General features: G+C 34.7%; 1 protein-coding gene across 5 annotated transcripts in view; it reads right to left on the reverse strand.

Moving 5' to 3' along the window:
• The window catches only part of LOC134535542 (constitutive coactivator of PPAR-gamma-like protein 1 homolog), a 233913-nt gene that overhangs the window by 29247 nt on the left and 190936 nt on the right, over nt 1-13730 (reverse strand). For 2 of the 5 annotated variants that reach the window (XM_063374693.1, XM_063374692.1), the window contains exon 18: nt 4283-4315. The exons of the other annotated variants lie outside the window; for them this stretch is intronic. In XM_063374693.1, the coding sequence (XP_063230763.1) occupies nt 4283-4315 (33 nt within the window). The remainder of the gene's footprint in view (nt 1-4282; nt 4316-13730) is intronic. 5 annotated transcript variants of the gene reach the window in all.

The raw sequence follows: 13730 nt of genomic DNA on the forward strand, positions 1-13730 counted from the left end.
AATTTCCTATTACTCTCAAAAATCCTAAAAGTATTATACTTAATTCAATGTAAGTCTAACTTGCCTAACCTTTAAAGAAAATTAAAAATGTTTAAACATAACTGAATACCGGCGACCACACAGTTTGACGCAATTTTTTCCCCAGTGTTATTGTGAAGAAAAAAAACACTAGTGCGGCACTCTTAACCTAATCTACCAAGACGCACGGTGATATAATTATGTGCTATTGAGATTTCAGCTTGACTTACTACCTATATGAAATTTTTTAACTAGGAACGCTTTGTAATTGTTGAATAAACTGACAAGTTGTAAAATTGACAAACCAAATAAAACAAAAGCTTACCTTATCAATGTTTCCACAAAAAATTCAAATTTTCACACAAATGCATCAACCACAACATAACTAGGCCTATAATACATTCACGGCCCGCGCTCCCGCCATTTAATCCAGGTTATGCACCCGTATTTTCACATACGATGGACTACAAATTACCGTCAAAATGGTTATAGTTTCAATTCACCACAAAATACACTTCGGAATTTGTGAAAAATTGCTGTTCAATGGTTTATTACGCAAAACAAACAACAACCACTAAGCAAATAAACCATGCACAATCCGGTCATGATATTCATGCCCTTGCCACAAAAACAAATGGCACGGCAATGTTCCGCTATTTCGGCAAATACACGAAAAATATGACATTCAGTAGACCAGAATATGGTACACTGGCTAGAAATACAGTACGTTAATTTTATTGTCTGCTTACTTACGCACGTTGTATGGTGCTATTATCAGCAATATGGTACAAATACTATATTAATGGAATGTTGGTACCGTACCAAATTCCATGTAGCCGATGCGCGGTACGGCGTGGAATATTCTGCATTTTAATAAGATAGTATACATTAAATAGCGTGTTTTATAAAATTTAATTAGCACTAATAAAAACGCTGAGATTTGCACGTTGCCCTTAAATGTTTCTATAATGTACATATTCACAGTTGACGAAATAATTACTACCAGCAAAAAAAATTCCAGGGCCAAATCACTAATTCCCTGTATTTTTCCCGGTTTTCCATTGCAAAATGATATTCCCTGTAATTTCCCGGTTTTCCAGGATTTCCCGGTGTGTGGCCACCCTGTGTTCTAGGCAATGAGATTTATTAAACTTAAAAATATTTATAATCATGATATGACGGAGTTAGATGAATTTTGTAATATATACAAATATTACCGTATTTCGTCCTAAAATGTTTAACGAAATATTACACGGTAAAACCCTACTTAATTAAGCCGGGACGTAGATAATTGGCAAAGTAATCGTTAAGATCATCACAGATTACGATTAATCATAATCGCTGATTATGATTCATCGGTATCCGCATTGGTGCACCACTACTTACTCCCATAAATATACCTAAATGACTTGGCTTAAAGCCTCCACCCCAGGGTTGCACAATTTTTAGCGTAAAGGCCACACTGACTCCTTTAAGTCCCAAGGCCTGCTAACTCATCGCACCAACATACTGTAAAAAATACAGTGGAACCCCGATTTTACAGCATTTCACGTTTTCAGGCCCGTTTTAGCCTCATTTAATGTAATGCTATAAATTTCCGTTGATTACAACGCTCCTATAATCTGCTTCCCGGAATTTAAGCTGTTTGTTTATGCTATACCTCCATAAATTCGTTATTCCCGTGTTTGTCATGGACATCTTACCTATGAAGATATCACTACCATATGAAATACCAAATCAAAAATGCTGTTGGGAACACTAGCTCGGTAGCTCGTGAATATTTCAAAGTGCTTTTGCATTGAAAACAGTACTGAAGCTGTCAACACTGGCCTAATAAAGGCAGACTTTGAGAAAATGATAGCACGTGATGCTGGTGCTACAGTTTATAGGAATTCATACTGTTCATCACTAACTTACATATTCAGGATTATGTACTGTATACATTTCCGGTATTAAATCTTTGTCAACGCCTGTTAATAAATGTGGTCGCAAACAAATATTATTGTGAATAAGTGAAAATTCATGTTTTCTCTGTAAGTAATTGACTGTTTTTTTTTCTGTACACATTTTAACAAGATGGCAGCGTGTAAAAAATGGAAAACATTTATGATTGATGATGAACTCAACTTTTTAAAGTGCGTGAACGAGCACAAAGGTATGTACTTATGTTTCACTTGCTGAAAGGTCAGGAGTACAGATTTCAATTCTCAACACAATTTTGAAAAATCACGAAAAGATTGGTGGTTTTAATAGAAAAAATACATTAGTGCAACCAAATATGAGGAACTTTAAGTACTTTTGAAAGAATGGTTTGTAGGTGCAAGAGCCACAAATGTACCGATAAACAATGTTTTGTTGAGAGAAAAGGTATAATTTATAGCTACAAGGCTAGGAATTAATGAGTTTCATGCATCCAATGGTTATATTGACCCTTTCAAACAACGACATAACTTTATATATAAAGCAGTTTTGGAGAAAGTAGAAGTGTAGACTCTACGAACGTAGAAGTGTGGAAACAAGACCCAAAGGACATTTTTAATGCGGATGAAACAGGCATGTTTTATTCTCTTCTCCCGGACAAAAAATTGTGTTTAAAAGAGCAGCAATGTTATGGTGGTCAACTTAGTAAACAAAGGCTTACAGTTTTGCTAATGAGCAATTCAGATGGCAGTGAGAAACTTCAACCATCGGTGACAGGAAAGGCACAGAATCAAAGGTGTTTAAAAAATATTTGACTAATCAAAAGGCCTGGATGATACCAAAATCTTTGAACAGCATCTGCATCCTCTGGATGCAGCAATGGGTGTTAAAAGGGAGAAAACTTCTGCTGTTTCTTGACCAGTGCCCAGCTCACCCTCAGGATTTGCATTTAAGGAATGTAAAGCTTGTTTTTTCCCTGCCAACTGCACCAGTGAGCTTCAGCCTTTACTTAGGCATCATACATGCCTCTAAGTTAAAGTACAGGAAAATGACTGTCCAATAATTGGATGCATGCAAAAATACACAAGAAAAAAAAAATTCAATGTTCTGGATGCAGTGCATGAAATTGTCTATGCATGGAAACAAGTTACATCAACAACAATTTCAAATATTTTCAGAAAGGCAGGTTTACCAAGTTCAGCAACAGTGTGTACAAATGAGGACAGTGAACCAGGTGACAGCATAAAGGAAGAAGACTGGAAGAAAATTCAGTCAGTTTGTTTAGCAAAATAGTCAACATTGACAGTCATGTGCAAACTACTGAAGAACAATCTCTTGATGTTTTTGTCAGTTTGCACATGAAGGAAAAGTAACCAAATGGAGATTATAGTGATGGTGATGGTGATGGTTATGGTTATGAAGATGAAGAAATCCCTATACCTCATAAGCACAAAGCTCTAGAAGCAGTTTCTGTTTTCAGGAATACCTTTCTGGGTTTAATTGTCCAGAGTTTGTTTGAACAGTTGAATCATATAGAGCTGAGCATTCAGGAATTAAAGCAAACCAAAAATTCAGATTTTTTCACGCAGAAAATTGTTAATGCTTTTTGTACCTATACTTATTTGCTATTACTGAAATTAATTTTACATCGTATGTAGTAGTGACTTAACCTAGTATGTATATATGCGTAGATAGACTGAATATGCTTTTTTAATTTTTATTGAGAAACCTCGCTGTAATTTTATTTCTTTGAAAAATATAACTTTTGCTTTAGTGCACTTTCCTTATTTTTCGTGATATTTTTGGTAACAGTCTTACCCTGTAAATGTCATTATGATTTGTTAGTTAAGTATGAAAGTATGTACATAAATTGTATGCTTACCTGTACACACTAGTGAAAGTAAATATGGGACTAAGTGTATAATTATTCTTTTTAGATATGCTTCAGACACTCATAATGAATAAATGGGTATAACAGCGTACAATATGTTAGGTTATATAATATCACAGTTCTCCGAGCAAAAAAAAAAATGATTTTTCATACATTTCCCTTGTACACCTTCCCGAATTTTCAGACACCCCCTTCAATAGTGTAAAGAAGGGGTTCTACTGTACGTCCAGCAAGGTGCCGGGCACGCCTGGTCGGATTGGTGGTGCTGGCGGGCCGTAGTTCTGAGATCCTGGTACTACCACAACTAACATTAACATAAAGTGTTCAAGTTCCTTCTCACCTCTGACCTTCTCCATCAACACACTTGGATTTAAGGCAGGTTAGAAAAAAACAGAGGTAAATTATTAAAATGCAAATGAGTTCTAAAAAATAATTCTTCAAAATTTTACTTACTGAGTTTCGTGTGTCAAGAAACAGCTGAGTGAGCTGTCCCAAGTGTTGACACGATACCATGCAAAAATATAAAAAATACAACTAACTATAACAAACTCTAGGTACAACACTATGATAAATAACCTACAACATACTTCTACATTAAAACAACATAAAACAAAAACATACAAATAAACTCAAGGACTGCAGTCCTATTCCAAATTCAAGAGTAAGCATAAAATTCTTGGCAAGAAAATGATCTTATCTGGGAACGATACCATTATTCTGGCTAAACTATTACCACAGTCTATCAGTGTCACATACAAGATTTACCCTTCAAAAATATGAAACGAATTATTGAAGAAGGTGGCCAATCTGTACACATGGTATACAGTGTTTTATCACATAATTATTACAAATTTAATGCTAAAATCAAGTGTGAAACTAGGGTTGTGATTACATGTGAGAAAGGCATTTTTATCGAGATTAATTCTTCATAAAAACAAAATGTTGCATAGGAAGTACACATAATTAAAAAGCAGAGTATACAAAAACATGCCAAACAATTTTAGTCATATGAAAAAAACATATTCCTTTTAACTTAAAATAGAAAAAAATAAAAATGCAACTAGAAAGTGAGCCGGAACTATCAGCGTAGTACACATTAACCACAAAAGAGTGTGGGCAATTAAATACAGTTTACTCGCCACGAGAGAGTACGCATGTTGCATGCAATTGGCGAGCCATTGATATACTTGATGTGTGAGTGCACTATTCTATGCAGGCACATACGCAACCAAACATGAATGATGGCAACTAGCACTAGCTATATTTTTATATGAGCTACACAACAGCAATGAACAGATAAAAGTGTTTAAAAACTTCTTTAAAAGAAAATTTACAATTGGACAACTTTGTATTTCTGTTAATTAAATAAGCAAGTGGAACTATCCTAATGAATAGTGGTGTGAAAAAATGGTGTAACCATTTTACGCGAAAAATGCGATAATTGGACTTAAAAACAACATAAAATGAAAATACGTTTTTCAAACTACTAAATGTGAAAAACAATCATTAAAACAAAAAAATATACAATGACGAATACATTCTTTAGGTGCTAAGTTTACTCTATTTAAAATTTTTTTTCTTCACAGTATTAGTGTGTGTGAATAAGTTGCAATTTAATTGTAATTACCGTAGTTTGATACCGCAAACTAAGCATTCATCAAAACATAACTTTATACATAGTAAATTAGCTATATCGGTGAACATGTTTTGACGTGTAATTCTATACATACATACATTCTTTTATTTTTATGAATGCACCAATTTCTTCGCATTTTTAACATTGATAAATGGTTAAATATCACATTCACTGAGGTAACAACATAAATATTATTCCGTTTTAACGTTCGCTTTGTTTTAGCAGAATCGCCAACATACGAGAACACATAACTCCATAAACACGACTTAAAACTAATTTCAAAAAGTTAAATATTAAGTTCATTTCCAACTAATTTCGCGCGAGTTAATATACGTTTAGTTTCTTAAAAACGTAACACAATTTCATTGTCATTTTATTTTACCAGCACTTTTTTGATACTGGTTTTTTATTACAATTTTGGCTTGGTAACGTTGGCTACGCGTAAATACTGGCAGTCCTTTGTCACGTACACACGTTACATTGCTGCTTCAAAACAATGCCGATATTAAAGCCTACTGCCGAGTCCCGAGCAACAGAATTTAAATGTGAGGGTTTATATGCTTCTAACAAGATTTTATTTTGCAAGTGGTGCAATTGTAGAGTTGACCACGAAAGGCGCGACACTGTTGTAAAACATGTCAAAGGTATAAACACCACGTTAAAGTTAGGTTAGGAAGTGCAGCTGGTTCCAACAGCAAACATTTAGCCACGATAGAAGAAGTGACTACTGTTGCCAAAAAAATGAGAGAAGACAGAGAAACGTTCATCATGAAAACTACACAGGCCACAATATACCACTTGAGAAATTGGACAACAAAGAACTGCGAGAGTGGATAAACGAAAATGTTAAAGGAGGAGGAGATATTACTTCCGCAAATTCGCTTCGCTGATCGTACGTGCCTAAGTTAGCGGAAAAAATAGAAAGTGACCTCACGGAAGAGTTTAAAGATAAGGACATCTGTATACTTTGCGATGAAACCACTGACAAGGGAGGGAGGTGTGTCTTCAACATTTTGTTTAAAAAACTAGAGCCATCGAGTACTCAGACAACAAAACTTGTTGCTTCAATTGTTCTTGACTCTGCAAATCATGCCACTTGTTCTAAAGCGATTTTGGATACACTAAATAAATATAAAGTTGACTAGCTCAGTTAAGGCAGTAGTTAGTGACTCAGCACCATGTATGACAAAGTGCTTTAGTAATCTTTCTGGCTTGCTAGAGCATGCTGTTCATCTTCAGTGCTGGGCCCATAAAATGCATCTAGTTGGCAACACTTTACAGGTCACAATAAAGCTTCTGAACAAGGCAACATCAAGTGTAAAAAAAGCATTTTTGAACACGAGGAAAAGAAAAAACCACCACTTATCTTTTTTATCGGAGAAGTATGAAATGAATAGCGGTAAAGTGACAGTTTATCCTGACCCTGTGCTCACAAGATGTAATTCTTGGTATCGGTCTGTGGTGTACATTAGCACCCATTATGATGATATTTTGGAGTTTTTTAAGGGCTCTGATAGTTACTGTGATCTAGAAAATTCTGGCATAAGCTGGCTCACTAGCAGGAGTACTGCTGAACTGACACAAATTAAAATTGAAAGTGAATTTGTTTCAGTTAATGGAAAACCAATTGCAGAGCTGATAACATTTCTTGAAGGCTCTACATATACGACTTCACACATCCTATACAGCAAACTAAATGATTTAGAAACAAAACTGCAGTTGTTAAGTGTAGGTCAGATTGACCAGTTTTGTCCCACTATTGCCCGTTTATTTGAGCAACTATTTACACTAAAGCAAGCTGAGGAACTCACTACACTGAAATCAGCAGCACTGAAGGCTCAGTGTAAACTGCAGGATTTGAAGAAAAGTTATCCTGCTGGAAAATTATTTTCCAGTACTGGTAATTTGTTGAACCCCAGGTACATTGTCAAACCAGTTCCAGAAAACAAACAACTTCAGCATGAAATGAATAACATTCCATTCATCAAACATGTGGAGTTGCATATGTTTTTGGAAGGTTTTCATATTTTGAGGAAGACAGTCATTGAAGAACTTGGAAAATCAGACTGCTCAGATGTAGACATAGTGGCACTCTTATGTTCCTTGAAGACTGACTACAAAATATTTTCTTCAGAATGTTTGAAAGTTTTGTGGTTGCCTACCAACAATGTCGACAGTGAGAGGTCATTTTCACAGTATTCTCTAGTTGTGAGTGATCGACGCCGCAAGCTTTTGCCAGCAAATGCAGAGACTCTTACTATCATTAACTTTAATAGAGATTAAATGCGGATAGTGGTGAAACTATGTAAATAATTGACTAGTCATAAAGTTAAAAGTCCATTTAAAACAGTTTTAAAGTGTTTCCGATAGCATGACAGTGTACAGGGTTACAAATTAAAAATACGTATATTTTTATCCTTATTTTCTGCTGCAAATTTCCTATAAAAACACAAAACACCGAAATTGTTGACTTTGGAAACGAAAGTGGCTAAATTATAAAACCATAATTTCACACCCCTACTAATGAATAATGGATTTAAACTTAAAATAGACTATACAGGAAAATAAGTTTACTGGAAACAATAATGTACATCATATGGAGAAAATGGTGGGGCCAAAACATCTTAAAGAGTTTTACTGCAATTTTAATTGCTGTATTATCCCACAGTAGTTCCCACTGCCCAACAGCAACTTAAAAACTGATTTTACTGTTACACAGGTCTTTGTTCTGTGATCTTTAGGAAGGTCATGTTTACTGTCTACACAAAGCACTTGGAATCTAACAGCAACTATTATGTGAGAATTTTTCTTCCTTCAATAATTTTCGATGCCCTAAAGAACAATGTGACAGTGTGATGATTATGCGATAAAACACAGTATATATAAGTTTAAGTGTTTGTGCCATTTATAACATTAATTACGTGGTTTAAGCCCAGTTTAATAACAATTTTTTTTTGTAATCTAATTAATTTTATAACAACCTATATTCAAAAGTAATTTAATTTATATATATATACTGAATGCAACTCCACGAACATTTAGTCTCATTCCCCAAAATTTTTATTGTTCTAAAATACTACATCTTTCCTCCAAATCAAAGTCTTTCCTAATATTTCAAGTGAATTACTCCCAAACAATTAAACATTTTTCTTACTATAGAATTGCGCGATGACTTAACATTCCTTATACTACTGGCACTTCACAATATTTTGGTATTCACATTAGTGTGCTTCTAACATGTACATTTACCACTACCCAACTCTCAAATTATCAGCCACACCTATTCAACCTGATTCCATATAATTAAAATGATGAGATACAAATTATTTTAATGAGACTTATTTTTCCATAAATAAATTTGCATTAAATTATATACTAAGCATTTATTTTCCTAACATGACGTGAAATTGAGACATTTTTGTAAGTGTGGGAATTGTTAACCTAAATGACATTGGTCACTGTTTTTGCAAATTCTCTCTAGTATGGGCAGAACTAAGGAACACAGTTCCATGACTGTTGTTTCACTCAGTCCTACTGTCAAAATGAAGAGAGAGAACGAGAGAGAATGAGAGAGAGAGAGAGAGAGAGAGAGAGAGAGAGAGAGAGAGGAGAAGAAGAATAAGAAGAAAAATTATTCATGCAACATGTTCTACAGTTGTAAACACAGAAAATAACATTTTCACGTGTGCAAAAATATAAAATTATTATACTTTTAAATTAAAAACTCCAGAAAGTAAATCATTGAAACCATCACCTGCTGAATAATAAGCATACTACTTGTTCAAGCTACACAATCTCAACTCAATGAACAATCAACAGCGAGATAAACGGTGCAGCTAGGTATATTATCGCACCGGTGTGCAAACCACAATGCTGTGCTGAGCAGAGCAGTTGAATATTGGTGCACTTGGATAATATAAAAAAAAAAAACATATCATCCAATTTTACATCAACCATTATATGCTAATAATTGTGTGCATTGTACCATTTGGCTCTATTATTCCCAGTAAATACTAGGTAATATGTTTGAATGATGAGTCAAGTATAAGAAAAGTATGGGTAATTAATGAATTAGGAAGATATTTCAAGCAATTAAGTAATGATACTATATTTTCTGGCACTGAAGAAACAGTCAGCTTTTCAGTAATAAAAAAATCGGTAAATAAATTTCCATCTTTATTAAAAATGTTAAGTGTAAATGACTAATGATTAGGGACAAGATTATATGGTGAATTGCGATAAAATCAACACCGCAGAGCATGTATTACAACATATAACATCAAAATGCAAGTTAATACACTATTTAGCAACAAAATGGAACTAAAAAGATGAACTCAATTAGCAATTTGAATAAACTTAAATTACAAAAACTGTAAATTATTATGGTGGTAATTTGATTGTGATTTATCGTATTTACCAGCGTATGGGTTGCAGATTATATGCCAATTGTTTAATAAAATGTACTGCGATCCATATACAAAAATTTCCATTTTGGGGTTTCGTAGATACACACACACATAATACATACATAAATACACATATATTACTATATGCTTAAATAACTAGCCTGTGTTGGTTTTGAATAAATATGTCACGCGTAAATATAAATTGTTTAAGGTGTGTGTGTGTGAGAGAGAGAGTGAGAGTGAGAGTGAGAGTGAGAGTGAGAGAGTGTGTGGGTGGGTGTGTGTGTGTGTGCGTGCGTGGCCACACAGAATTGTTTAAGGTACTCCCTTGTCGTTGTGAACTGGCACTGTACATGATTATCACATCTATCTGGGCAAGTTTATGTGATGCAACTGTGGGTTTTTGCAGGAGATTACCTACGCTTTCTACTTCAACTTTTCATTTGCAACAAAATTGCTGTGAAGGATGTGCTTGTTTTTATTGAACAAACTGACACCAAATTTGACAAGGATAGCCTGCGATCTTATCTTTCTTGGGGAAGAAGGATAGGGCAACACGGGAATAAAAAATTGCATTCGTTTCCTTTATATTTTTTGTTATATAGTGCTAAGATAAAAAGAAAAAATGGGTTGGGGGGGGGGGGGGGAGAAGATAGAGAGAAGGGTCATAAAGAACAATGAGGGGAAAGATGGACATCAGTGCCGATGATTTCTTACGGGGCAATAAGCTGAGACACCAACCATATAAAACTTCACGTTTATACTAGTGGAGACAGTTATATGATGCAACTCATCTTCCAGGGCAATCCTTAACCCCCCCCCCAAAATTAAGGGTGCGATCAATCAATACGAAGGGGCAACTCTTCTGCTGGTAAATACTGTATTTAAAATGAAGTTTTATTCCAGAATTTATTGGATGTAATGGATTTGAAAGAAAAAAATATATATATTATACAGGAAAGCTTCACAGGGTGACTACTCCAACCCTAGAATAAAATTCCTGGGTATTTCCAGGTTTTCCAGAAATTTATTATCATTTTTCCAGAATATTTAACTCATTTTATATACTAAGTCTATGCGTTCTTTGTAATACTAAATTACACATAAATATATATTACTATACCTGCACAAATGTGGAAATGTTTCTCGGTAAAAGGTACGCTGGAATAACTTGTCATATCAAAGAAAAACTTAGAAACTCTAAATTATTAGTTCAAATTATGTAAAATAATATAACATCCAATCAATTTGGTTAAAAATAATATAAGATCACCGATATATGTTGTCAGTAAGCACAGCACGTAATTTCATAGCTTCACAGTTTTTTTTTTTTTAAACCAGCAAGTTCATCATCAATTTTTCTGGCTTCAGCACGAGCAGACCTGCCAACATTCAAATTTAAAAAACCATGAGGTCCTCGATAAAAATTTTCAGGCCCATAAATACAGGTTAGATATAAAAAAACAACAAATGAGAATCTTTAAATTTAAGTGACATACATGTACATATGTTACATGGTCTCTGCTTCAAAATTTATTTCAACAAATTATAGGTTGCAGATTTAATTTAGTTGAACATAATTTAGCGCTGTCATGTAGTGATCATGCAGGGCTGCAACTAAAAAAGATGTAAAATAACATTCTGCTCGTGTAACACTATTATCACTGTTCACAGCAAAATTAATTTTTTTATTGGAAGCAATACACTTCACGTGTTAGTTGTGTTTTTTGTAGCGACATGTTTCACAATGTCTCCTCTTCCACTAAGCGAGATAGAAAAATCAGCACGGCACACGCTACAAAATGCAAAAGTGCTTCATTTACGTGACTCGAGTATTGATGGAAACTTGTTGCTGTAAGCTTTCATAAAACTTGTTTTGTAACTTTTACAAACAAAATCTTGGGGCCCTGCAAAATCGTGAGGAAACACTATTTTGGCGTGAGGGCGTGAGATGGACCTTAAAATCGTGAGCCTCACACCAAAATCTTGAGAGTTGGCAGGTCTGCACGAGCCTCTGAAGAATTTTACACACTTCTTGGCTTCCAGTTCCTTCACAGCCAAATCGCTTAGTTTGCGACGACGAGATTCCTCTAACTGGGCTGATGCTGCTGCTCTGCGTTCCTGCTGGGCTTCTGTGAAGCTAGCATGTGTGCTGCGTGGAGGATAGGCTTGGTAAGTGGCACTGACTGAATCCCACCCAGATAGCTGACAGCATCATACACACATCTGTGCGCTAAGAGGGTCTATTCTTCCATATTGTCTGCAAGACAATCTGCATTGACCGAAAGTCCTGTGTGTTTTGCTCCTTTCATATAACTCACAACTGCAGTCCGCCCCATCGATGACAATGAAAACACTTTGCAACAAAGAAAGCAAAAGGCTGAATATTTGTCACCCTGGACTTTATGTAACCAATCAATCCTTAAAATAAGGTTCATTAAGCCACTGTTCCTGAAAGGAAGACTTTCCTGTGTGGCCTGGTTTGGCCATTATTGAAAAAATTCACCACCACTGAATATAAACAAATACTAACATATCAGTAACTAAGATTATTTAACGAACAGAAACTATCTTAACTTAAAAAATCACAACATGAAACAGAATAACAAATGCAAAACAAAAAAATTGAGGTTAAGTTAAATACATGTTATTTTTTTTCAAGCTTGATCTTTCTATTTGTTACTTCAACAGTTATACACTTATAAAGTAGGACGTAAACGATTTTTGTTACAGCGACGTTAATTAAATTTAAGTTTACTTCCAAGCCTGCCTACATAAACATATCTTAACAAAATGCCGAATTACGTTACTTTCCGCGCAAATGCACATTGCAGATACAATGATTTTGGTACATTAGATGAAGTGTTGCCAACTATTGACAAGATAAAAGTTTACACCTAAACAAGTATTAGCTGTTATAAAACCAACAACAATTAGTTAAAAGATATAGGTACCGTATGAAAATTTAATAAACTGAATCCGTAAATTATCCAACGATAAAAATATTAAACTATATTTTTTTTCTTAAGAAAATTGGAATAACGCACAGTAAACAATCTTAATTCTGCTGCGCTATGGCGTAAGGTTCTAAAAACGTTTCTCTGAGCGTCACAGTCACACACGTAAACATGAATGGCGTCAGGATTGCAGATAACTAGGGGTGTGCGGGATCCTGACACTTCAGGAAAATAGGCTTCCCGAAATGCCGGGCGGGAATTTTATTACTCCCGAATTTTTCGGGAAGTTGTTTAAAATTGTACAAATGTTTACTAATCATGTGAAAATGTTTTCTATCAATTCAAACTGTTTTTACAACAATATTTTTTATGGATTCGTACATTTTTGAAGGGTTTCCGTACTATTTAAACGCAAAACATTTTTAAACGTATGCCAATCGTAGTGACAGCTGTGGTGTGCAGTGAATTACGATAATCGTTTACACATATCTAATTGGAATATTAAAAACGTACATGGAGTACCTTAAATATTGTATGCGTTCATAAATATATTTCTTCAAGGGTATAAATTTGCAAGATACATAAATAGTCAGTTATATAACGTTATTGCCATCACCATCGAATATTTAACCTAAAACCACTGTGTGTCCTTAGACACAAACAAAACACACGCGCAATCCAACCTTTTCGCCAAAGATATAAGAAATACTAGACTTGCGTTACATAACGAAGCGTAACCGTTCTCATTACTTGATAGCAGTGGCGATGTAGAGAACTGTATTGGCACTTAGAAAAATATGAAATCACGTTGTTTTACACCACTGCTCACGAGTATCTAAACATCTATGATTTTGCTTTGGGAGAAAAAAATAGTTGTTTACTGTTTAGTTTGGCGGGCTTGT

This window comes from Bacillus rossius, chromosome 8 (genome assembly GCF_032445375.1).
Source record: "Bacillus rossius redtenbacheri isolate Brsri chromosome 8, Brsri_v3, whole genome shotgun sequence".
Classification (NCBI taxonomy): domain Eukaryota; kingdom Metazoa; phylum Arthropoda; class Insecta; order Phasmatodea; family Bacillidae; genus Bacillus; species Bacillus rossius.